The sequence below is a fragment of the Temnothorax nylanderi genome, unplaced genomic scaffold (assembly GCF_030848795.1).
Source record: "Temnothorax nylanderi isolate EJ_2023f unplaced genomic scaffold, tnyl_v1.0 TNYL_tig0518_pilon, whole genome shotgun sequence".
Taxonomy (NCBI): domain Eukaryota; kingdom Metazoa; phylum Arthropoda; class Insecta; order Hymenoptera; family Formicidae; genus Temnothorax; species Temnothorax nylanderi.
In genome coordinates this window covers 72,501-98,663 of record NW_027249580.1, presented here as the reverse complement: position 1 = coordinate 98,663, position 26,163 = coordinate 72,501, and the positions used below count along the sequence as shown (strand labels likewise).

The window sequence follows — 26,163 nt, the reverse complement described above, 5'->3', positions numbered from 1 at the left end:
ACATATTGTCAACATATCGTATTAACATATTATTAATTTTGCTTTTGCAAAAAGGTTTTTACAAAAAATTTTCAAAAAGTATGTAAATATTTAAGGAAATTATCGATTAGGCAAACACAGTTTCTCGATTTTTATAGAACTTGTAACATTTTAGACTTTGATGTCCTTCAGAATGCATTTATCCTTAAAACCCTACTTTAGTAAGTGTGTGTATGTAAGTGTACACACTCTCGAAATCCGAACAAATGAAATGTCACTGACTCAAATCATGCCAGAATTAAGCCTCAGTAAGCTTTTCGAGTGGAAATATTAATCATTCAGATTTAGAGAATATGTCAAAGAAAACAATTTAGAAAATACATCATTCATATACGAACACTCACTAAAGTAGAGTTTAAAAAATGAATGGGAGTGATATTCAGAGTCAAAGTACTTCAAGTTCTAAGAATATTTACCTCTTCCCCATCTTCATCTACTTTTATCCATTTGTCGCCAAATAACATTTTCTCTTCCTTCTTTCCACTATCGTTTGTTCTATTTTTATTCTCTTTTTTTTTCTTTTTCTGTTTCTTTTTCCGAATATGTAGCATCATCTTCCGATTTGCTTCCAAATTGCTTTTTTTCCGTTCTCGCCTTTTTGTTACTCTTTTTTTCTGTTTTCTCGATTTTTCCGTCTTTTTCATCTTCTGATTCTGTATTTTTCCGTTTCCTATTGTCTTTCTTTTCCTTTATCTGTGCATTATTCTATACAATAATTGAAATAAAAGAGGTTATTGAAATAAATAAAAAAGGTCAATTATAATTATGTGAACACTATAGTAGTGTGAGTAGTAAAAATACGTACCATTTTATTCTTTTTTATTTTATTGTTTGTATCACTTTCTTTACAGTTTTCATTTTGTGTTAAACTATTATTAAATAATTGCTTCCTCAAGTGTTTTATACTTTCGTGGGAGGGATAATTTTTACTTTTTTGGGGAGTTACATCCTCATTTATTGGAAAATATGCTGCCTACAAGTTTAATAAAATATTACTTGTAAAAAATAATTGCATTCTGTTTTAAATATATATTAAATATAAAAAATATATTATGGGTATTTTAAATGCATTTATAAACATAAATATGCAGGTTTTATATTGTCCAGATTTCTTTATTAATATATTAACTACTAAAAAGACTTTTACAGTAGAAATTTTTTTCATTTTAAATATAAAATTTTTTTAGTTAATTGAAAAAGTTTGATTATTTTACTTGTGAAAAACCATGGGGTAAAATGGACAATCCTCCTTTACTTAAGTTCAACAAATATGATAATAGCTGAAATATGATTGATTTACGTAGGCCTATACTTTTCCCTGGTGCACTCGTTTCCTTGATGCTCTTTTTTTTATTACACAATTTAAGCTTATCATACAACCTGGTTAAAGCTATTTAATACTATTAAAGTCGACTTTTTATAGTTTGTGATTTGCTGTATAACGTAAAACTCATAATTTTTTAATAAAATGAAACAATTTTTATTTATTTCAATCAAAAAGGAAGACTAAAAAATGAAAAATATTGTAAAAATATTGAGTGAGTATATCAAGTAACTTGATACAAATTTAAGTTAAAAAGTTACGTAGACATATTTTGGACACGTATGAGGTGATAAAAATCCCTTATGATTCAAACAAAGGGATGATTCACTTTTCTTCGAGGTCTACTTTGCCCCATGTTTCCTGCATTAATTAATTATGAATAAACAATTTGGACTTGTAATAATTTGTATACATTATTGTTGTACAATTGTAATTGACTAATGTGCTTTTCAGAAGCATAATGTATTTTGCGCACATATTAACCATTATATAAATAGTATTTCACTTAAAAGAACTTTTTAAGATAAATTTTTAATAAATTAACTTGTTTCAACCATTTTCTGAGTGAATTGTTTATTAAAAATAATTAGTTATTTTTACCTCAATAATCGAATCATTCTTGCATAGCAAATTATTCCATTTATTTGGCGATTGAATAAATGTGTTGTTTCCTTCGTTTGGCAGTTCATTCCATGTCTTTTGAGATTGTGGTGCTATACAAGAACAAAATACATATTTTTTAAATTCATGTCACATATAACTATAAATTTCTTTGAATTTATTCTGATAATTGTATTAATCATTAACATGCAATTATACATATATTATTTTTCAAGGAGAGTGCACGGTCTCCGAGTCATAAATTTTGCTGAACTCAAAGACTGTTTTTGGATGAAATTTATGTCACTCATGACTGCCTCTGAAGGTTTAGTTTAATAGGCTATAAAGTTACTCTTATGAGTATTAAGTGAAGATTTACATGACTGTCATCAGATAGAACAGATAAGAGGTTGTAATATAATTACGAGCCTTGAGTATATAATGGATTACGTGAATGCTACCAGATATGGCCTTAAAACTTTGGTCTAGTTACTTTGATAAGTCTTTATATTTTATTTTTAGTTACATTTATACAATCCTATCATTACCCGGAGCCTGTACATTCTCGTTCTTAATCTTTACATACTTGTTAATGGAGTCGATTTGTTGCACTTTTCAAATCCATCAATAAAAGATTTCTAAAAATAATTTTTTGTGTATGCAAGTGTATTTAAATGAAAGATCAGTTTTTATGAATTTGTTTATAATAATATAATCTGATTTACGTAGCTTAGGCTACAATTACATGGTGCAGAATGCATCATATGATGTATCATTTAAACCCATAATAGTAATAGATGGCTTGATTCTCTATACCTCTTTTACTTACAAGTACTTATAGGTTTAAATGAGATTTCACAAAACACATTCCGCTCCAAGGCTCTTTATGGTATCTTAAAAATGTATGATATTGTATAAATAAACATACGGTAGACAGATGTAGATAAAATAAAAGTTAATTTAAAACATTTTCTAATATGGAAGCTCATATTGTATTGTGCACTTCTATGATAAAACAACTGAATCAAAATGAACTATTTGGTATCATATTATTCCAGTCAGATGATGCAAAAAATATCGTTTCTTATCCTTACTGTTAGCAACTGTCGTACGTTTGCTCTTTCTGGGGAAGTATCACTTTTTGCTATTGATGATCCTGCAACGTCCGTCTCTTTGGCACCAAGTACATCTTTCTTTATTTGTAAACCATTTTTATGACTGGGTAATTGTACCGATTTACCTGCATGATGCAACAGATGTCATAAATTTTTGTATGATTCATTCGCATTTAATATATTTTTTTTGCAAATTAATAAATTAAATTATTTACCTTTATGGCTTATGTCTTCTTCATTAGATAAAAGTAACTTCATCTGTAGTCGTTCATTTAAAATTTGTAATGTATTCAATCTTTCGTTCACGTAATTATATTTAGTTTTCAGAGAACTATTCTCTTTCTGCAATTTTTCAACTTTGCATAGCAATTTATCATATTCATTTTTACTGACCATGGAACTGCTACTCATGGCGGGTAAATTGAAATCATCTTTATTTCTTAAAGTAGAATCTACTGTTCTATTTATAAAAGTTTCCATTTTTTTTTTCAAAATTTCTTCTTGAGCAGCTTTTTCAGCTGCTGCGATTTTGGCCTGTTTCTAAAAAAATTTTGTTAAATTTTTTACATTGAATCTTCCCATCAACTTTTAATTTTTAGTACAGCACGTCTGAGGGCTCAGACGAAAAATATACACAGAGATTATGCTACAATTAGGTTTTTCGTAAAAAAGATAACAAATTTCAGTTTTATTTTTTAAAACATTTTTCTCTTGCAAAATTATAGTATCACATATACCAAATATATATGAAATATAAACTAACAGCTTTTTGTTTTGCTTTTCCTTCTTTCTGCATATTGTTATTCATTTCAGCATCTTCTTCACTATGTACATCTTCATCATCTTCGATCTCGCTGTCTTCTGCATAGTAATCATCTAATATAGTGTCACTAATTTTTTTAAAAACACCTCTTTTATTTTCAAATTTTTCCATGTCTTCTGCATTGGTTATAACTTAAAAGAGAAAATTACTTTTACTATATTTTCATAATATTTTTATAGGATTCTACAAAATTTCTTTGTGACTAGCTAAAAACTGTATAAAGATGTCTGATAACGTGAACGAAGATCCAGTAGAATCCTTCAATGCAAGTTTTGAAGTAAGTTTTATTCTCTCCGAAAAAAATGGGTGTAATATGATCAGATGTAAATAGATATGAAAAGATCTGATAAAATATTTAATTTTATATGATTACATATAATAATATCCGAAATTTGGCGCGATATGATTTTATCTTTAATTATTATACTTGAGCAGATCTGTTTCCATATATAAGGTCAGGTCTAGCCGAATATAATTATAATTATAATTATAATTATAATTATAATATATTTCAGGAAGACATTGATTTACAGAGTATAGGAGATACAACAGCTAGTTTTCGGAATTTGTTTGAGGAAACTGGCGATTTTGAGAGCAGTAGAAGCATAGGCAGTGTGACTGACAGCTTTCGTGTATCATCTAATGATACTCGTAATGTTACTCGTAATGCAGAAAATAGCATACTGATTGCTACGACTAATAGTTTTCAAAATGTCGACCCTTCAAATTCATCAGGTAAAACAGTAAAGTAAACAGTATACAGGGTAGGCAATTTTAATTTATCCACTGAAGTAACTCTTTAGAAAAACATTTTATAGAAAAAATGTTTTAGACAAAAATTGCATGGTTTTAAGGGGGACATAAGGTAGTGACATAAGGATAGTCATTTGAAGGTCACGTAAAGGTCACCTTCAACTTCTTAAATGGAACCTCATGTTTTTTATTGCATATTCTTGTAGCTTATCACGAGAGGTTTCCAAAATACTATAATTGAGTATATTTTCGTTAAGTACTTTTCAAGATATTTCAAATTTTGTCCTGATATTTTTTAATATAAAATATGAAATATCTCATATTCACTTTTCAATGACTTTACCTTAATACTTTTAGATGTAGAATAATAAAAGAAATCGATTAATAGTATTAATTTTTAAATATAGAGTTTTGCAAAAACCACTAATGCAATTAAAAAATCCAATAAAAATTTTTAAATCTAATTCTTCGTTTTTTAAATTAATCAATTCTTTTTAGTATTGTACGCCTAAAAATATTAAGATAAAGTCATCGAAAAGTGAATATGAGATATTTTATATTAAAAAGTATCAGGAAGAAATTTAAAATATTTCGAAAAGTACTCAACAAAAATAGACTCAATTATAATGTTTTGGAAACCTCTCGAGATAAGCTACTATATAAGAATATACAATAAAAAGTAAGAGGTTCTATTTAAAAAGTTGAAGGTAACCTTTACGTGATCTTCAAACGATCAAACCAATGACACTACCTTATGTCCCCCTTAAAATCATGTAACTTTTGTCTGAAACATTTTTCTGTAAAATGTTTTTCTAAAGAGTTACTTCAGTGGGTAAATTAAAATGGCCTACCCTGTATATTTCTGAACCTTTTAATCTTGCAAAATAGTAGAAATTTATTAGTCTATAACATTAGTACAGTTTTAAAATTGCTATGTTTCTAATATTTTTATAGGAATGTTTGCATACAGAATATTGTTGTAGAAACATTATAATACCATTCAAGTGTTACGTAAACATATTTTGGAGATTGTTTGAATCTTCCTTCACCCATGCAGCTTAAACATTTAGTAAGGAAGCATTTCAAAAAATATACAGTGCTAATATGATTCGTGAATACTACTTAGAATTTCTTACAATTCTTTACAGGAGGGTAGAGGCAGGATACAAAATATCTTACGTTATATTGTATTTTGTAATATTTTTACTAAGTAAAATACTCTCCTCATACAAACTTCTTTATTTAAATTAACAATTTATTTTTGTAATGAATAATCCATAAAAGTTGTGTGTTTTCATTTTTGTGATTTCTCAAAATAATACATCCTTTTTCATGTATAAAACAATAATTTATTATTAATTAACAAGGCAAGAAGTCCAATAGTCATAAAATCTTGGAAAGTTTGGAAAAGTCATGGAATATTCTTAATCATGTAGAAATTCGGGAAGTCATAGAATTTGTGTGACTTAGCATTACCAAAAAAACGACCTCATAAAATCATGTTTATTTTTATATGCAAAAAACTTTAAAGTAATATTTTGTAAATATTTAAAAAATATAAACACCTGAATTAACTTCGCTGTATGCAAACTAACATTTCCATCAATCTCCTGTCTGTACATATTTACGTAATGCTTGAATAGTCCCTTTACATATGTTTATAGAATTTAAAAATAATTTGTATTGCAGACTCTACAAATAATTCAAATCTATATGAATTAAATTATGAAGAAGAGATTGAAGCACGTAACTTGCAGGTGAATGCAATAAAAATGTTTTATAATAGGGAAGAGACATGATATTACAGAAATGCAAAATTTTTTTATATTATAGCTGATAATAATACATTATGATTTATGAATTATTCCTACATATTTTTTCCACTGTTTCATGCTTAAATAACTTAAAAAAAACTTTTAAAATTCAAATTACAAGTAAACTTAATTGAAACCAACTCAAAAAATTGTAAAACAATGTATAAATTTCCTTTATGAAAAAATCCTGCAGAGAAGTTCTCCAGAAAATCTGCAGGACTTCCTGCAAGATTTTCTTATGGAGTTCTCTGCAGGATTTCGTACAGGATTTTTTTCGTAAGGATTAAATTAAATTAACTTACATTACTGCGAAAGTTACAATTGTTTCTTACAATATTTCATGTCAATATTTGAAATATTTAAAAAATCTTGTGTGAAATATCAATAAGTCTTATTTTATTGTTTTGAAATATTTTATTAAATGTTTAAAGCCTGCGGTACACGATGCTTTTTTCCTACTGGATTGCTAGCTGGCTTGTATGCTTGCTATCGTGTGAACAATTGTGCTAGAAATTGTATGTTTGCTTGTCACGCTGCTAACAGATCTGCTGGATTTCCATGATAGAACATGTGCTATTTTTCTTCCATCGTTTTGTCCTGGCTCATTGTGAGAGCCAAACAAAGTAGTACAATTTGATTAGGATTAGGTTAAATAATTTAAAAAAAGTTTGACGTATTCTGACGTTTGATATAATTGACTCCACAAACGTCGATGATATCGTAATTTATTAATAATTAAAAATAATGCAATTGCATTTTTTCGATGTTGTACTACAATAGCAATGGCCTGCTCCATATTTATTTACCGGTTAACAGCTCATACACGAAGTATGAGCCAGTACAAAAGTCCGTATCGTCTGAATCCAAGCCAGCAACACAGTCAGCAGCATTGCCAGCAATGCTACCCACACGATAGCAAGTACGCAATCTACATAGCAAACCAGCGGGAGAAAAAGCATCGTGTGCAGTAGGCTAAAGAATCATTTTTGTAATCTTCTATGGAATATTCCTTGAAATATTTATACTATATTGCTGAAATATTTTATTGAAAATTCAAATATGGAATTTTAAAATTAAATTATTTCAAGAAAGTTTCGCTGAAATATCACGTCAGTGAAATTTTTCATGCTATATGGAATGTCAACATAATATGTAACAAGCGGCATGACAAACAGTGGTTTAATAATACAGTGATTTATTTAAAATGACAAAAAGACTTGTTGGTTTTAAATTGAGTCATATCCGAAAATTTACCCAAAAGTGACTTGTACATTATAATACATTACTACATATCTATATACCCTTTCATATATTGCGTCAATCATGTTGGAATTTAATTCAAATTCTGATATCAAAATTGTTTTTTAAAAAATTATTATAAATAAAAGGTTGACTTTAAAAATTTTATATATTAAAGAACATGAGTCAACGTTTGCAGTGTTGAAGCCAAGGAAAACAAAATTTTCTTCGAAATTGCTTACGCAATCAACTTCTTTGCTTTATTTGCTTGCATTTGATGTAAATAAAAAATACCCAGAGTTTCGAAAAATTTTAGATACTTTAATCTCTATTTTGAGTCTTAAGGGTATTTCCGGACATGTAAATTTTTCGAAACTGTAGTTTTACGTCAAACGCAAGCAATTAAAGCAAAGAAATTGATTGCGTAACGAATTTCAAAAAAAAATTTTTTTCGTTGCCTTCAACATTGCAAACTTCAGACACATTACTTACTTTTATTAAATTGTTTTTATTATTGTATTATATTGTGTTACTTCTATGTATACTTTACTAAAATTTCATTTAGGAAATAAAATTAAACATGTCTTTTCTCTTATCACAAATAATATATACAGGGTGATAATTATTGACACAACGCTCGTGTGCAGGTAGAGTGAACTAAACTGAGTCGAAAAGTCCTCTATTATTTTGCAATTTTCGCAATAGTTAACGAGTTATTAATTATTGAAAATCACCAATTTAGCCCAGTCTACTGCTAAATGCAAGCGCGTGCCGAGATACGACCGTTCAGCGTCATTGTTTCCAGAATCGAGGAATTGTTTTCTGCAAATGGCAAGAAATAGGCCTACATAGCCCGTAGGCATTATGTCTACGAGCGGCGGTTTTGAGCTGTGATTGTTCCCCTATTTCTTGTCATTTGCAGAAAACAACTCCTCGATCTTGGAAACGATGACGCTGGATGGTCGTATCTCGGCACACGCTTGCATTTAGCAGTAGGACTAAATTGGTGATTTTCAATAATTAATAACTCGTTAACTATTGCGAAAATTGCAAAATGGTAGAGGACTTTTCGACTCAGTTTAGTCCACTCTACCTGCACACGAGTGTTGTGTCAATAATTATCGGCACCCTGTATAGAACTCTTATTTTTTTTTAGATTAATCAAAATTACTTGTAATTGAAGATAATATATGGTTTTGTAGGACTCATTGTTTTCGAATAATATTGATGATGAAATTTTTAACAGCAGTGAAGAGGATGAAAGTTACAATGAAGTTTTAGATGATAGTCATAACATTCCGCAACGGTTTACGAGATTAATACAAATGTTGCAGGAAGATGATACAAATGAAACTATCAATACAAATTTTGTTGTAAATAAAGCCGAAATATTGTTAGCGATTTTAAAATTTTCATCAGAGTACGGTTTATCAAGTTCGGCTACAGCAGATCTTTGTAAAATGTTAAACACTTTTGTCGCTACACCTTTTATTCCAGATACACGGTATATGATAGATAAATTATTTTATCCAGGAGAAGGAATAAAATACCATGCAGTTTGCCCAACATGCAAAACACATATAGGTGAATTTTGTAAGTCCAATCATATAATTTTTTGTCAGGTTTGCGAAGAAGAAATTAATGTAAAAGACCCATGTTACCGTGATTTTTTTGTCACATTAAATATAACAGATAAAATCCAAAGCATCATAGAGAGTAACTCTGATTATTATACTACAGTTATCGCCGAACGAGAACAAGTAATTGATAACAACTTGCAAGACATTTACGATGGCCGAAAGTATAAAGAGTTCATTGCGTCACTGCCAGATAATCATAAAAAATCTTACTTAACAGTAATTTTTAATAGTGATGGGTCGCCTGTTTTCAAGAGCGCCAAACTTTCTATATGGCCAATCCAAATAATTCCTAATGAAGTACCAATGCATGTGCGTAATCAAAAATCAATAGTATATTCCTTATGGTTTGGTCATGATAAACCGAACATGATTTATTTTTTACGTCCCTTTGTTGACAGCATGAACAGTTTGACAACAAATGGAATAGTTTGTAATATCAATAACGAAATAAGACGAATTCACTTATATGCCTTGTGCTGTTGTGTTGATGCTGTAGCACGGCCAACAATGCAAGGTACAACTCAGTTTAACGGGTACTATGGATGTAACTGGTGTCTCCATCCAGGAGTACCAGTTCGTTACAATAAAGGCACAAGTGTAAAATACACTTTACTCAATGAAATTCCAGCCAGAAGAACAGCCGAACAAACTCTACAGCATATTCAAGAAACAGTAAATACAAATACATCGATTTTCGGTATTAAGAAGGCTTCACCATTATTGAATTTAAGAGAGTTTGATATCATCGATGGTTTTGTACCAGATCCTATGCATTGCATGGATTTGGGTATTGCAAAACAATTCGCAGAATATTGGCTCGATTCATCAAATATGCCATACTCAATTTCAAATTCTTTCATAGATATTATTGATAAGCAAATAAAAGCCTTCAAGGTGCCAACTAAACTCGTTCGATTATCGCGATCGATCTACCATCGTAAATACTGGAAAGCTGCGGAGTGGGAAAATTGGCTGTTATTCTATAGTTTGCCTGTATTATCACAATTACCTAATTTCCAAAATTATGTGCAGCACTGGTCTTTATTAGTAGAAGGGTATTATTTGTTATTAAAACCTTCCATTAGTGACGCTGAATTACGTAGAGCAGATAAACTTTTAAGAAGATTTGTTGCCTTAACACAATATTATTATGGAGAGAGTGCGATGTCTTTTAATGTCCATCAAGTCAGTCACCTTTCACAGAGTGTTGCTGATTGGGGGCCACTTTGGTCACATTCTTGTTATCCATTTGAATCTGGCAACGGGCACATTATAAAATGCGTGCATGCCGCTAAAGGAGTCTTAAGTCAAATATGTAGAACTCTTTCAATTAAGCAAAGTATTATGATGTTAGAAAGACATGTTTTAGCGAAAGATTTTTCACCTGTATTAGACTATTGCTATTACTTACAAAATAGATGCACAATAAGAACTGAGAAATTTGGAATAAACAGATATTTCGGGAAAGAATTACGAGTAGATCCTATAATAATAAATCAATTAAATTTGTGTATAGAGCGTACTAGGGCATATGGAAGAATGGTAAAAAATAAGTGTTTATTCAAGTCTGCAAATAATGTTTGTTATCGATCCGATAATTCATTTGCCCAAACGGTGAATGGTCATTTTATCCACATACAACAATTTATCGTTGATGACGCTAACAATAATGAATACACTGTATATAAAAAGATAAACGTAGAAAACTGTTTCTCTGAAGAATTTACAAGCATTAAAAAAATTATAAATATTAACCCCATTGTTGAATTTTTAAAAACAAGAAATGTTGAAAAATTGTGTGTTATCATGACTGTTCACCGACAGCAGTATATATCAGGTATACCTAATATGCATTGGTACAGATAAATGTAAGAATCGGTACAAATTTTTACAGAATAAAATAAATAATCGGATGAAAAATTGTTTCTAGACAATGTATTTATAAATTACAAGTGAAAAAATTATGTATAAAGATGTTAATAATGTTAATGTTAAAAAAGTTTTTATTGTTTAATAACATTTTCTTAGTACTTTCTCGTTGAAAAGAAAAATTGTAATGCTGTCAAAAAGTCAATGCTGTATTTGTAGAACTATGTATATTTTAGATCTAATAAACTGCATATTTTATATTATGTTAATTATGTATTACATAATATCTGTAACATTTACGTATTTTAATAATTTTATATTTATTATTTTATATTTGTATTTTACACATTTAATAATTATGTATAACTTATGTATATTATGTAAAGTTTAAGTTAAGTCATTAAATACTTATATGAAAAAATAAACTTTCAATATTAGATTTTTTAAATATCATGTTACGATAAAGAGTAGAATTTTTACAAATAAAATATCATTGAATATCTAATGTATTATACATTTTACATGATCCACGTAGATTTTTGTACCAGAATATCGACAAAATTTTTATAAAATCCATCATAGCTACCAGAATTTTATCAAAATCTACATGGAAATCTATCTGTATTTTGTAAAAAAAACTTGTGGATAATCATTTACTTTTTGTAACAGTCCATTTGGATATCCATGTTGATTTTGACAATATTTATCTGATAACCTGGATTTTATTTATAAAAAAACCGTAGATAATAGTGAACTGTTTTGTCAAAAAACGATATAGAAAACCATATAGAAAATTATATGAGAAATTATATGGAAACTATGTGAAAAACCATATAAAATACCATCCAAAAATGCAGTTGGTTATACATGTGGATAACCATGTGGAAAACCATACAAATCCGACCTGGGATACAGGTGGAAATCTATATGGTTAGCCATGTATATAACCATATGAATCTCCATCTGTACCTTTTCAGTACGGTTTTCCATCTGGATAACCATAGGAAATCCATACAAAACCATCCGAAATCCATAGGAATCCACATATATTTTTATCTAGTTATCCATGTAGATAACCATCTGGATTTCCATCTGGATCTTTTCAACGGGGTTTAAAGCGCATTTTACGCGCATTGGCGCTCCTTGGGCAATGTTTAGTGTAGGTTGGAGATTGATCCTCATCGTTGGATGTTGGTTTGGTGTAGGGTGTTAACCTTTAATGTTCTATGTCGATTTAATCAGTGTCACCATGATCCCTTTATCGTTGGGTGTCGTTTAAATGTTATTGTGTTAATTTTCGTTAAGTGTCAATTGACGGCTTGGTTTATTGGAAGTGTTTTAGATAAAAGTTGAAAGGTTTGAAGGGGGCCAATAGACGATCTTATTGGATTTTGGAACCAGGACCTGTATTGAGGCCTAAGTCTAATTTTTTAAATGAAAACCCCTATTTTTTATTGTACCATCTTTCTACATAATACTTTTATATAATATATAATACTTTTTGAAATATTCAAGGAAAACTTGGTAACTTTTTCAATATATATTTAGCTTGTGATATCTTGATGATTGTTTGCCGGAGAAAAAAGTGGTACTGTTCGAGATTACGCTCGCGTTGCGCCATCTCATCAGATGGCAGCATCGATCGGGTATCGACAGGCCGGATCGACGCGGCAGCTTGCGCAAGCACGGGCGCGCTCATCGCGAGCTTCTCCCTCGCCTCAGAGAGAAACATGTCCGCGTTGTGATCGTACGTACGACGTGTGCTCTGTGAGTTCTGTTCGTAGAACTGCATACCGTGCCGCTCGCAGTGATTGAAGCTGCCAAGAGACTGTAAAGTGTAAAGAGACCGCTCACCCCAGCCAGCTCTGGTACATCAACACGACGACTCAGGCTCACACGTGCGCGAGTGCCGACCGCCACGTGTCTCAACGGCTCACGGGCGAATCACCACGAGCGAGGCAATTTATACAATTGCCTCGCGCATCAAAAGACTTCTCATTATACACCGCTCATCGTTCTCAGGTCAGACTGTACATATCATTAAAGACGGCTCAGACTGTGGTCTGAGTTACACAAAAAATAAAGGCATAATTTGTTAACACCCTCCACGCGCGTCCTTCTCACCCCGCTACCATCGCCGGGATTAATCAGCGATTTCGCGAACATTTGGTCCTTCGAGCCGGATGCGTGGAACTTATGGTGTAACTCAGACACAGATCACGTGAAAGGGGCATGCCCTCCGCGATGTGCCACGTAGACATTATAGCGCTGTCGCGAGTGAAAGACAGACATTCTCACGCGCGCTCGCGAGTGTTACACGAGTGTTCACGCGCCCTCGCGAGTGTCACATAAACAGTATCACGTGCTCAATACATGACTCTCGCTTCGCATAGCGCTTTCTCTCGCGTTCCTCGAACGTTCTCGATTCGTGCAGCATTTCCTTACACGTGTCTCGACGTTCTCAGGTTTCTCATCGTGAACAGCTCAGGGGCGGCTCATCATGACGGATCCCGCCAAAACCGGGACGGGAGGGAAGACCTCTCCATTACTCGAGCTGCCGACCGACAAGCGCACTTCAGAGCGTCAGGCCTCACCGGTGCGGCTGTCCGCGGAGCTCACGCTGAAGGTGCAGACGCAGATGAATCGCATCGCAACGGTGCGGGCCATCAACCAGACGTTGCCATCTACCGCAGATGACACGTCGGTGGATGAAATTCTCCAGATCTCGATCCAGCTCGAGGAAGTGCACAAGGCGTTCCTTAAGGAACACACCTATTTCGAAGCCTCATGGCCGGCGGCGCTCATCACTCATGAGTACTTCTCGAAGAACGCCTTCGCGGTGGAGGCGCAGGAGTGCATGGCGGCTCGTCGCTCTCTGGCGAAGCTCAAGGGCGCATTAGCGGAGAGGCTTGCTCCGAAGGCGGCGCTTGAAACGGTGCAGCCCTCACAGTCTCAACAGAGACTGCCGGACATAAACATCCCGTCCTTCAAGGGCGATTACGCTACTTGGCCCACGTACCGCGACCTATTCAGGGCCGTCATCCTTGATAGCCGACAAATCACTGACGTGGAAAAACTTCACTATCTGCGACTCTCGCTTGAAGGCACACCTTCTCAGCTCATCTCCGGACTGCCTCTCACCGGAGATTCTCTCAACCCGTCATGGGAGATGCTCGTCGAGCGATACGAAAAAAACGCCTGCTCATTCAGTCGTATCTGGACCAACTCTTTGCCAGCTCAACACCAGTGCAGAGAAACGCCGCATCACTGGACAAGTTGCTCAACACCTTCAAGGAAGGAATAAAGGGCCTGCAAGCCTTGGGCGTCTCACAGGATCTGGGAGACAGCATCCTGGTGTACCAGCTGTCCAGGCAGCTGGATCGCCAGACGAAGGAGCAGTGGGAGACGTCCCTAGGAGCAAAACGCGAGTATCCGCGATTCGAGCAGCTCGAGCAGTTTCTCACCTCTCGAGCTCGAGCACTCGAGAGGATAGAGTCCACGGTCAGCTCAGGGAGCACGGTCGCCTCAACATCCAGGCGTTCGACAGCTCACCATGCGGCAGTTCAACCGGCCCGCACGGAATCATCAGACGGCTCCACGGTGTACCCGTGTGACTGCTGCAACGGCACGCATTTCGTTGTGACGTGCACAAAATTTAGGGATCTCTCACCGGTCGAACGACAGAAACTTGTCATCTCACGGAGGCTCTGCTTCAATTGCCTCGGCCGCCACAACGTCCGCTCATGTAAGAGCTCACGGGGGTGCAAGAAGTGCACCAACCGACACCACACGATGCTGCATGAAGCTCATCAGGCGAACTTATCAGCGAAGCCGAGCACCAGCTCAGCTGCGGCAGCTCAATAGGAAGATGGTGCAATCGTCGCTCACTCCTCTTTGGCCCGCTCATCACACTCAACCTTATTAGCTACGGCCCTGGCTCAGATAAATTTATTTGTGACTACTCAGCGCGTACGGCTTCTCATCGATTCAGGTTCAGAACTCACCTTCGTCTCTGAATCACTCATTCGTCAGCTCAACATTCCTCGTCATCATTCTGTCATCATCATTACTGGAATTGGGGGCGAAAAGTCAACTCAAACTCGAGGAGTTGCCTCACTCCAGCTCCGCTCACTTTACTCAAGATCAGACGTCATCATTCAAGCTCACATTCTGCAGACGTTAACCAACATCTTGCCATCATTCAACGCTGCACCACAGGAATGGCCGCATCTCACCAAGTTAATCTTGGCCGATCCAGACTTTCTCACACCACGGCCAGTGGATATCATCATTGGAGCTGACTCATATGGGCAGATCATCAAGCCCAACATCATCAAACAAGATCCATTGATGCCAATTGCGCAGCTCTCAATTTTTGGATGGCTCGTTCTCGGACCTGTCGACACATCATCATCGGCATCTGCTGCAGTGCACCATGCCTCGATTCAGGAGAGAGAAGATGCTCTCGACGAGTTGCTGGCGAAATTCTGGACACAAGAAGAAGTGCCTGCAAGTAATACTCATGATCTTACGCCTGACGAGCAAAGATGTGAAGAATATTACAAGAGCACTGTTTCGCGGGACTCAACAGGTCGCTACACGGTTCGACTTCCGTTAAAATCATCACCTGATACTCTTGGGGATTCGTATCACACTGCGCATCGATGCCTGCAGGGCTTACTAAGAAGGTTCGCACGAGATGACAACTATCGACGCCTGTATCATCAGTTCATGACAGAATATCGAGAGCTCAATCACATGACGGAGGCTTTACCCGTTTCCAGCCAGCACGCGCAATATTACTTGCCACATCACGGCGTGCTCAAACCAGACAGTGCAACCACAAAATTACGTGTGGTGTTTAATGGCTCGAGTGCATCTACATCCGGCCGCTCACTCAATGATATCATGTATACGGGAGCCAAGTTGCATTTAGACGTCACAGACGTTTTGCTCTGGATTCGACAGTTTCGGCATTTAGTGGCAACTGACATCACCAAAATGTACAGGCAAATCAACGTACATAAGGATGACTGGAATTTACAACGGGTTCTCTGGATCGACAAACAACTCAAGGAAGTGGAAAATTATCTAACAACGGTCACGTATGGTACCAAGGGTGCCCCGTTCTTAGCAGTGCGAACACTGCTGCAACTGGTGAAGGATGAAGGCCATAAGTTTCCCCTTGCAGTGCCGCCACTCACTGAGGGTCGATATGTTGACGACACCTTTGGAGGCGCCGACACAGTTCAGCAGGTAAAGGAAATTGCAGTGCAACTGAAGAATTTGTGCATGGCGGGCGGTTTTCCATTATCAAAGTGGCACGCGACTCATCAAGATGTGCTCACTGCGGTTCAAGCAGAAAAGGAACAGGGCTCGCAAATTGCATTTGACGATTGCACAACCAAAATCCTCGGATTAAACTGGCTTCCTCACGAAGATTCATTCACATTCTCAACAAGGATCTCATCGCACACCACTCAGTTCACCAAACGCCTCGTTTTGTCTGAAGTGGCTCAGATATCGATCCACTAGGCTTTGCATCACCAGTAGTGATCAAGGCGAAGATGCTCTTGCAGGAGCTATGGCTTCATAAGCTCCGATGGGATGAACCACTGCCATCCCAGCTCTCATCACGGTGGCTCACTATCAGAAAAGAACTCACCAGCTTAAGCAGAATCTCAATACCTCGATGGTATAACACATGGAGTACCTCGTCAGTGGAATTTCACGGCTTTTCTGATGCTTCTCAACTAGCAATGGCTGCAGTCGTATATATCACCGTCCGCAGCTCAAACGGCGCCACGATTTCATTGGTGTGCTCCAAAACTAAGGTAGCACCGCTCAAACGGCTCACCATCCCGAGACTTGAACTCTCCGCAGCACTGCTGCTCTCAAGGCTCATGCAATACGTTCAAGCCACCTTGAAGTTGAACGTTACAGCAATTCACCTGTGGACGGACTCTGTTGTGACACTCACGTGGATCAAATCTCATGCATCGCGCTGGAAGGATTTTGTGAGAAACCGAGTTTCTCAGATTCAAGATCTCACTGCAAAGGCACACTGGAGATACGTACCTGGTACATCCAATCCAGCCGATTGCGCATCACGAGGATTGACTACTTCTCAACTTCAAAGCCACTCATTATGGTGGACGGGACCACCGTGGATACTCACACCTGAAGCATGGCCATCACAACCCGCGCTGTCGGACGAGTTGAGCTGCAGTGAGGCCCGTCCTGGCATTGCGCTACATGCAGCGGCATCTCAGTCGGAATACCACTGGGACCTCATATATAGGTACTCAACCCTCAATAAATTATTGAAAGTAACAGCTCTCTGTTTCAGGTTTATCTCTCTCTTGAGAAAGCGCCGAGCCAAGTCACTGGACTTGCACTCAGCTTTGGAGAAGGCCAGACTATTCTGGATCAAGGCTACTCAAGCGGCATACTTCACGCATGAGATCAAGATGCTCACGGCCAATTCGAGACTACCACCTACTCACGCATTCAGTCGATTGACTGCGTACATAGACGCTCAAGGGGTTATCCGAGTTGGCGGCCGCCTCAACCAATCAGCACTAGCTCAAGACAACAAACATCAGGCGATTTTACCTCGCCACTCACGGTTCTCAACTTTAATCATCGCCCACGCCCATTTGCGTACTTTACATGGAGGAACACAGCTGACATTGGCTCATGTCAGGCAACAATATTGGATCATCGGCGGACGGGCTCCGGTGAAGTCTCATATCTTACGGTGTGTCGTGTGTGCTCGGCAGAGGGGGATCCGTGCTCATCAACTGATGGGCCAACTACCTCTCTCTCGGGTTACGCCGTCACGTCCGTTTGCTCATACAGGAGTCGACTATGCCGGACCGCTCACCATCAAGACATGGAAGGGACGAGGTGCGAAAACATACAAGGGATAGATCTGTGTGTTCGTCTGCTTTTCCACCTCCGCAATTCACCTCGAAGTAGTCAGTGACTACTCATCAGAAGGATTCATAGCAGCCTTCCGAAGATTTGCAGCGAGAAGGGGAATTGCTCAGACCATGTACTCGGACTGCGGGACAACTTTCATTGGAGCAGACGCCGCGCTCAAGAAAATGTTCGTCCAAGACGCTCAAGAACATCAACGGATTGCTCAAGTGTTGCAACTTGACGGCATAAGATGGGAGTTCAACCCACCAGGTGCTCCACACATGGGGGGCAAGTGGGAGGCGGTTGTAAAGTCCGTGAAGTTTCATTTGAGACGGACCATCGGGGAGACTCTACTCACGACGGAAGAACTAACAACGTTGCTTACGCAAATAGAGGCCATTCTCAACTCAAGGCCGTTGGAACCGTTGAGCGACGACCCTGAAGACGTCTCAGCGCTCACCCCAGGTCATTTTCTCATTGGAGGTCCACTCACTACCATACCCGAGCCATCTCTGATCGACCTGGCAACCTCGCGACTATCTCGGTGGCAGCTCATCCAGCAGCATGTTCAACAATTTTGGGCGCAATGGTCGGCGCATTATCTGCAACGCCAGCAGGCGATATCCAAGTGGCATCATCCTAACAACAACATCAAGGTGGGTTCTATCGTGCTGCTCACCGACGAACGCTCTCCACCGTGCAAATGGCCACTCGCAAGAGTAACGGCTTTGCACCCCGGAAAGGATGGACTTACTAGGGTGGTTACCCTCAAGACGGCCACCACGATGCTCACCCGGCCAATTGCCAAGCTTGCCGTATTACCCATTTCATCAGGATAAAGGATCACGAGTAAGGAATCATCAACAAGGTTGCTGATGGCGGGCGGAATGTTCGAGATTACGCTCGCGTTGCGCCATCTCATCAGATGGCAGCATCGATCGGGTATCGACAGGCCGGATCGACGCGGCAGCTTGCGCAAGCACGGGCGCGCTCATCGCGAGCTTCTCCCTCGCCTCAGAGAGAAACATGTCCGCGTTGTGATCGTACGTACGACGTGTGCTCTGTGAGTTCTGTTCGTAGAACTGCATACCGTGCCGCTCGCAGTGATTGAAGCTGCCAAGAGACTGTAAAGTGTAAAGAGACCGCTCACCCCAGCCAGCTCTGGTACATCAACACGACGACTCAGGCTCACACGTGCGCGAGTGCCGACCGCCACGTGTCTCAACGGCTCACGGGCGAATCACCACGAGCGAGGCAATTTATACAATTGCCTCGCGCATCAAAAGACTTCTCATTATACACCGCTCATCGTTCTCAGGTCAGACTGTACATATCATTAAAGACGGCTCAGACTGTGGTCTGAGTTACACAAAAAATAAAGGCATAATTTGTTAACACCCTCCACGCGCGTCCTTCTCACCCCGCTACCATCGCCGGGATTAATCAGCGATTTCGCGAACAGGTACAGAGGACTTTTTAACTTAATTTTATTTCAAAAATGTGCTGTTGCAATAGTATACTCCAATTTTTTTTAAATATTTGTGTATGCATCTTCTTGGAATGTTTACAAATATTTAAAAAAAATTGGAGTGCTATTGCGACAGCACATTTTTGAAATAAAATTAAGTTAAAAAGTCCTCTGTACCACTTTTTCCTCTGGCAAACAATTATCAAGATATCATAAGCTAAATATTGAAAAAGTTACCAAGTTTTCCTTGAATATCTCAAAAAGTATTAGGCAAATAAAAGAATTTTTCAAACAAAAGTTGTTTAAATTAATTAATAGAGAAAGATGGTACAATAAAAAATAGGGGTTTTCATTTAAAAAATTTGACTTAGGCCCTACCCAGCGAGAAATGACCCATTGAATCGACGTCTAATTGACGTCGAAATCATCGATATTACATCATATCGAAATAATGCTCGAAATTTGAAGCTTATTTCGATGTTTGTGCTATATGACATTTTTTTAAAGAAGAGATTATTTGTGACATACATTCATCGCGCCAGACTGTAAACAGGCAAATTATGTATTTTCTGTTAAGACATGCGATATTTCATCATTTCGATATCGATTCGAAGCTATTTTGATTTGCCTGTCAAATATATAATAACATTGCCATTATATAGAATGCAATATGAATAAAAAATTATATTGTATTGGCAGACATGGATAATGTAAATATTTTATGATTTGAGCATTATAATAATTGCGTTACAATATTGATTTTTTAGGCTTCCATTTCCATTAAATAGTTACTTTATAACTGTAAAAGTCACAACAAAATTCCTGTTTGTAATTTGACAATTTTGAAAATTAAAATATTATATAATAGGTACATTTTCAGTACTACATCCGCTCATTTCTTAAACAAGAAGTTAATTTAAGCAACTAATTAAATTATTAATATTAAATATTAATACAATAAAATATTTGTATTTACATTTATCAAAATAAAAAATAAGTTTATGAAAATAAATATTAATAATTGGACTTATTAAAAATTAAATAATTTGTTCAGATATTGCGCTCGAATTCTTTTCGCGTTTTACAACGCCCGATTGTTTCACATTAGATGGCGCGACGCGCGAGTCGCCACTCTCAAAGAGCACCCGCCTCCTTACTCCTTCCTCACTCGTTAGGTGTCATGGCCGCACTTGCTTGTGTTTCTTCGAACGTGTCGAATCCGTTACCTCTTTCTTGACGGATTGATCGTTGCGGCGCGTGTTCTGGAGACCAACCGAGCGAGAGTCGGATCACCAGGGAGAGCTCACTGCCAGGAAAGGAAGAGCTGCGGCAGCTAGCGTCCGAGAGGGAGGATCGAGGCGAAGAGTCCGGTTCAGCGAGCGGAGCCCTCAAGAGATTCTCATTGGGACGCCATATTTGTTACTTTCATTTGAGGGTTCATATTTTTAGGGTTTATACCGTCATTTTTAGGGATTAACTATCACTTGAAGGTTAACCATCATCCAAAGAAAAACCCTTAAAGTTGGGTGTGATTTCGGACCGCCAATTGAAGATTAACCTTCAAATGATGGTTAACCTTCAATTGGCGGTCCGAAATCACACCCAACTTTAAGGGTTTTTCTATGGTTTTTTTTAACGGTTAACACCAAAAGTTGACTGTATTTTTCCATAAGGGTGGGAAATAATATAAAGGTGCATGAGACCTAAGGCATTTTTTATTTTTGTTTTTAATACAAAGATTTATTTAAATTACAAAAAAGCGATTTTTCCCAAATAAAAATTACAATAAAGATGTCATCCCCCAATGATTTCCAATCGATTCCATTCATAGTAAACATAAAACATATATATTATAGTCGCTATCTGCTAACTTGACGCTCGATAAAATTTTGTTAATAACAGAAAAATATTATTACCCAAATGTTTAAACAATTTTCCTAAACTTCCCTAAATGATTCCCAAATTATATGAAAAAGAATAATTCAAAAGAATTCAAACGAGTATATCATAAAAAGGGCAAATAAAATTTAAGCAATAAGAACATTGGCCAATCACATTCGAGATTTATCGTACACCGTTCACTGAGTGGCAAGCAGCGGCGAAATGTGATTGGTTTATACCTTGGATCCATCCAATCACATTCTGTTGCTGCTTAGCGGCTCTGTGAGTGGTCGTGCTCCTGGGGGTCAATCATGTATTAATGTGAAACGTGGAAAGTGAAAAATTTTATATGACTATCTCTTTCTATTTAACATCAATAGAAAGAGAGATTTTTCATTTTTCACGTTTCCACCCTAGGGGAAAAGATTCATGATTGACCCCCTGGATGGGTGCATTGAATGCACCTCCCGTAACTTAGCCGGTCAACTGCGACTTTATTAATTTTTTTTTTTTAATTGTTTGTTGGTTGTTTGTTGGTGATTGTTGGCCTAATTACAACGTTTGTTGGTTCTTAATTTTTTTTTAAATTAAAAAAAATTAGCCTTAAGTTAGCCGGAAAAATTTTATTTTTAATTTAAAAAAAGCCTAATCGATGCGTAATCGTTTGCTGATGATTGTTGGTCTAATTTTAGCGTTTGTTGGTTTATTATTAGTCTTAAAAACGAAAAAAACCGAAAAATTATCTCACGTTAAAAGCCGCATTTGCAGTAATCGAAGATTGGTTTATTTGCTTACGACTTAAGGTATATTTATATAAATGTAAGGCTAACATCTATAAAACTGGCTATGAATACGGGCCTTAACATCGGCAGAAAATCGCGAAAAGATCAAGAAACATGAAACATGGTGGTATTTCCTGCAGGGTTGCCAGATTTGGCGATTTTGCGCCAAATTGGCGATTTCTGAAGACCATTTGGCGTTGAAAAATTGCAATTGGCGACTTGACGATATTTTGGCGATTTTCCAACTCATCTTGGCGATATTTTGGCGATTTTTGCATACTGATTAGGGCTGCGTTCGGATTCCCCACCCGAGTGCTAAAAATCCTATAGTATATGTTACGTGCACTATAGATTTTTAGCGCCCGGGTGAGGAATCGGAACGCACCCTAGGGTGTTAGTTAGGTTTTCCCCTGCGTTAGTTACTTTTGTCACTGCGGTGTGACGGCGGTCGGCGAGTGGCGATTGAATGTAATTTGTTGGATCTAAAAGTAAGAACCAATCACATTTAAGGGTCGACAGGAGTCACGGTCACGGCCAAACTCAGGTGCACTCAGGTGCACTTTATGCACTAAGTGCACTTTAAACTGCACTTTAACTCCGTATTTTATTTATTATAAATTTTTAAGAGCCAAAATGGAAAATCCGGCTATGTACGTATGTACCGGGTTGCGGCTGATCTTACTGATTAAAACGAGCATAAGTTTAATGAGATTTGTTAATTAATTTGGCTAAAATTTGGGAAAAACCATTTGTAGCCATGAACTACAAATTGTTTTTCCCAAACTTTAGCCAAATTAATTAACGAATCTCATTAAACTTATGCTCGTTTTAATCAGTAAGATCAGCCGCAACCCGGTACATAGCCGGATTTTCCATTTTGGCTCTTAAAAATTTATAATAAATAAAATACGGACTCGAGCGAGTCGCAGCTAAGCCAACCCGACAGAGGTCTCCATTCCACTCCTTTCCACTCCTTTCCACTCCACTCTTAAGCCTTGTGTACACGATACTAGAAATCGGTCCGAGTTTCGGTTTAAGCCAATCAACTTGCAGCTCTTACAGAAAAGCAGCAGTTTCATTGGCTTAAACCGAAACTTGGACCGATTTCTAGTATCGTGTACACAAGGCTTAAGAGCTGCAAGTTGATTGGCTTAAACCGAAACTCGGACCGATTTCTAGTATCGTGTACACAAGGCTTTACTCCTGTCGATCCTTATTGCTACTTAGCCGCTTATGCTAGGTCTACAATGCGAGTCGCAAAGTCGTGAGTCACAAGAATTGACCAATCACAATCGAATTTGAGGAGAATAATCGACTGTGATTGGTCAATTCTTGCGACTCACGACTTTGCGACTCCCATTGTAGAACCAGCATTAGGCTGCGGTCCACTTGACGCTACAAATGCTTCGAAGCATTCCTTTTCTCCTTTCTTTCAATGAAGACAGAAGGAGAAGAAGAACGCTTCGAAGCATTTGTAGCGTCAAATGGACCGCGGCCTTAGTGAGCGGTTCCTCTACTGGATACACTCATGGCTCATGGCGATACAAGATATGACATTCTTCGAGATAGGAGATAACTAGTTGATGACACAGATGTCTTCAGTCATCTTCAGATACTTTCTGTGGTTGATGGCCGTTAAGCCTTGTGTCCACGATGCTAGAACTGCGTCCGAGTTTCGATTTAAGCCAATGAAACTGCAGCTCTTACAAAAAAGCAGCAGTTTCATTGGCTTAAAACGAAACTCGGACGCAGTTCTAGCATCGTGGACACAAGGCTTAATGGCCGTATGGACGCGCGAGCGCCCTCTGCTCGGTGCCAATAAATCAAAGGAAGAAGAAGAGAAGAAATACGAGATACAAATTAAAGTTTTCAATGTGAAGAAAATTATTATTCCTGACAGGAGTTATTTTTAAGAGCTGAAGTGAAGTACTTAAGTATGGGCAAGTACGAAAAAGACAAACGAAAATATCGTAAGGAGTGGGAGTCCACCGAATGGGCTAAAGGTAAACTTGCGTAACTATTTTAAAAATGATACTGTAAAGTGTAAAGCATGAATGCGAGCCTTTGTACATACTACATATGTATATAATGTAGTGCTTTATTTCGTATACGATAGTTTCGATACCGTGTTTAACGTGTTGAGATAAAACCGTTGTAGGATGGTTGCAACACATTTTGACTCGGCAAAATACAAGAATCCAAACGATCCAAACGAACCCAGTGAACACAGTAATATAGCAGCAATGTAACGGCAATGTAACCGAATATAACAGGTTATATAAACCAGAATGTTACATGTAACTTACGTGTAAGTTACAATTTCCGACTCAGCAATATAACATGTTATGTTACCTGTTTTCTAACTGTTGCATAACAGTTACTGTGACTGTAATGTACCAACTATGATAACTGCTGTATAACTGCAATATTGCAATTGAATATAACAGTTAACCTAACTGTGACATTGCTACTATATTTACGGCAATATAACATTAGATTAACTGTAATGTTACAGTTATATTGGGACAATGAGCGCATTACGAAAGTTAAATAAAAGTATATTGATTCACAATTACTGTTTATTAATAAAATGTATTACACCAAACAAAATAATTTATATAATGTGTATTAAATCAATATATAGTATCAAAATGTATAAAAAACTTACATTTAGGAACATATGTTTTATATTAGGAACATCTCTTGCATTTCCTACAAACTTTGCCTATCGACTAGATATACTAATAGGGCGACTAATAGATACTAATCGACTAGATACCGAGTGATGATGACCGTGATCAAGTAATAATACGTAAGTTTTTGCAGTGTCGCTATCACAGTTACATATAATACCTCACACCAGCTCTATCGCGTTACACTAAACACATTTATTATTAATTATTTATACTTAATATTACGCAATTGGATCACTCGTTAAGGTTAGTAAGTGTTTTCGTGCGAGGTCGCCTATAAGGCACAAGAGGACCTTCGATTCAATCAATTATATTGCGCGTGCCAGAAGGCAGACAGAAACTAACAGCACAGCAATTCCGGTACAAACTGTTTTTAAATTCTGTCGTAAGTTTCTTTAATCGTTTAAATAGTAATAATTATGTTTATGAATAAAAAAGAAATAAAAAGAACTTTTTTTGACAAAGAACACAAAAGCATTTTTCCACGGTACATTATATGACCTAATTCGTAAGTTTCTTCAATTGTTTAGATACTAATAATTATGTTTATAAATAAAAAAAATGAAAAAGATTTTTTGACAAAAAAACAAACATTTTTCCACGGTACGTTATATGACAATTATAGAAATAAAAGTATCTTATTATCTTGTATCTAAAGAAGACTCTGTAACCTTGAAAGAGTACGTCCAGACGCTTTGTTATCTTTACTTTCTTCTTTCTAATTTTTTCTTCTCTTTTTCTGCTGTTCGAGTTCGTCGTTGTTTAGCAAACCGGAACCATTCTGCGACAATCTCTTCAAATTCAATTTCCTTTGTTGCCGGATATGTATTCAAAATAGCTTCTGTGAACAAAGTTACTATAATAAATTATGTAAAAATGTATGAAACATCTAAAAACTCGATAATAAATCACAATAAATTTAGATCCATTAGAGTTGACGGGACTAACTTTTAATATTGGGATTATTATGATAAACATTTAGAGGTAAAGTAATCAATTATTTTGCATTCTATTCTATTTACATTGAGATAATAAAACGATTATAGTATAAATTATTTGTTTTTTTTTTAACAAAAACCAGCCATGTTTGCAACAGCCTCAATACTACACACAGTTCTTATGTTAGTAAAAAATGTTAAAAATTAAACTAAAAAAAATATAACTTTTGTAAAAGTATATTTATAAAATTTTTGTAACGA

General features: G+C 36.6%; 5 protein-coding genes across 6 annotated transcripts in view; 3 read left to right on the top strand and 2 right to left on the bottom strand.

Moving 5' to 3' along the window:
- Positions 1 to 528: 528 nt before the first annotated feature.
- Positions 529 to 4,044, bottom strand: LOC139783587 (uncharacterized). Its single transcript, XM_071722746.1, has 7 exons — positions 3,842 to 4,044; positions 3,294 to 3,618; positions 3,058 to 3,203; positions 2,550 to 2,601; positions 1,964 to 2,076; positions 845 to 1,012; positions 529 to 744 (listed from the first exon to the last, which is right to left on the bottom strand). The coding sequence occupies exons 1-7, from the start codon at positions 4,010 to 4,012 to the stop codon at positions 541 to 543; spliced, it is 1,179 nt and encodes a 392-aa protein (XP_071578847.1). The 5' UTR covers positions 4,013 to 4,044; the 3' UTR covers positions 529 to 540.
- A 9,672-nt stretch (positions 4,045 to 13,716) lies between these two features.
- On the top strand, positions 13,717 to 16,751 carry LOC139783585 (uncharacterized). The gene is made up of 3 exons (XM_071722743.1): positions 13,717 to 14,231; positions 14,321 to 14,961; positions 15,208 to 16,751. Exons 1-3 carry the CDS (start codon positions 13,717 to 13,719, stop codon positions 16,749 to 16,751), a joined length of 2,700 nt encoding a protein of 899 aa, XP_071578844.1.
- A 32-nt stretch (positions 16,752 to 16,783) lies between these two features.
- LOC139783584 (uncharacterized) lies at positions 16,784 to 18,148 on the top strand. The gene has a single exon (XM_071722742.1). It carries the CDS (start codon positions 16,784 to 16,786, stop codon positions 18,146 to 18,148), a length of 1,365 nt encoding a protein of 454 aa, XP_071578843.1.
- Positions 18,149 to 18,271: 123 nt separating this feature from the next.
- Positions 18,272 to 18,979, top strand: LOC139783586 (uncharacterized). The gene has a single exon (XM_071722745.1). It carries the CDS (start codon positions 18,272 to 18,274, stop codon positions 18,977 to 18,979), a length of 708 nt encoding a protein of 235 aa, XP_071578846.1.
- Positions 18,980 to 24,836: 5,857 nt separating this feature from the next.
- The window catches only part of LOC139783588 (uncharacterized), a 12,135-nt gene continuing 10,808 nt past the window's right edge, over positions 24,837 to 26,163 (bottom strand). For both annotated transcript variants that reach the window (XM_071722748.1, XM_071722749.1), the window contains one exon: positions 24,837 to 25,805. In XM_071722748.1, the coding sequence (XP_071578849.1) occupies positions 25,669 to 25,805 (137 nt within the window). In that variant the 3' untranslated portion in view covers positions 24,837 to 25,668. The remainder of the gene's footprint in view (positions 25,806 to 26,163) is intronic.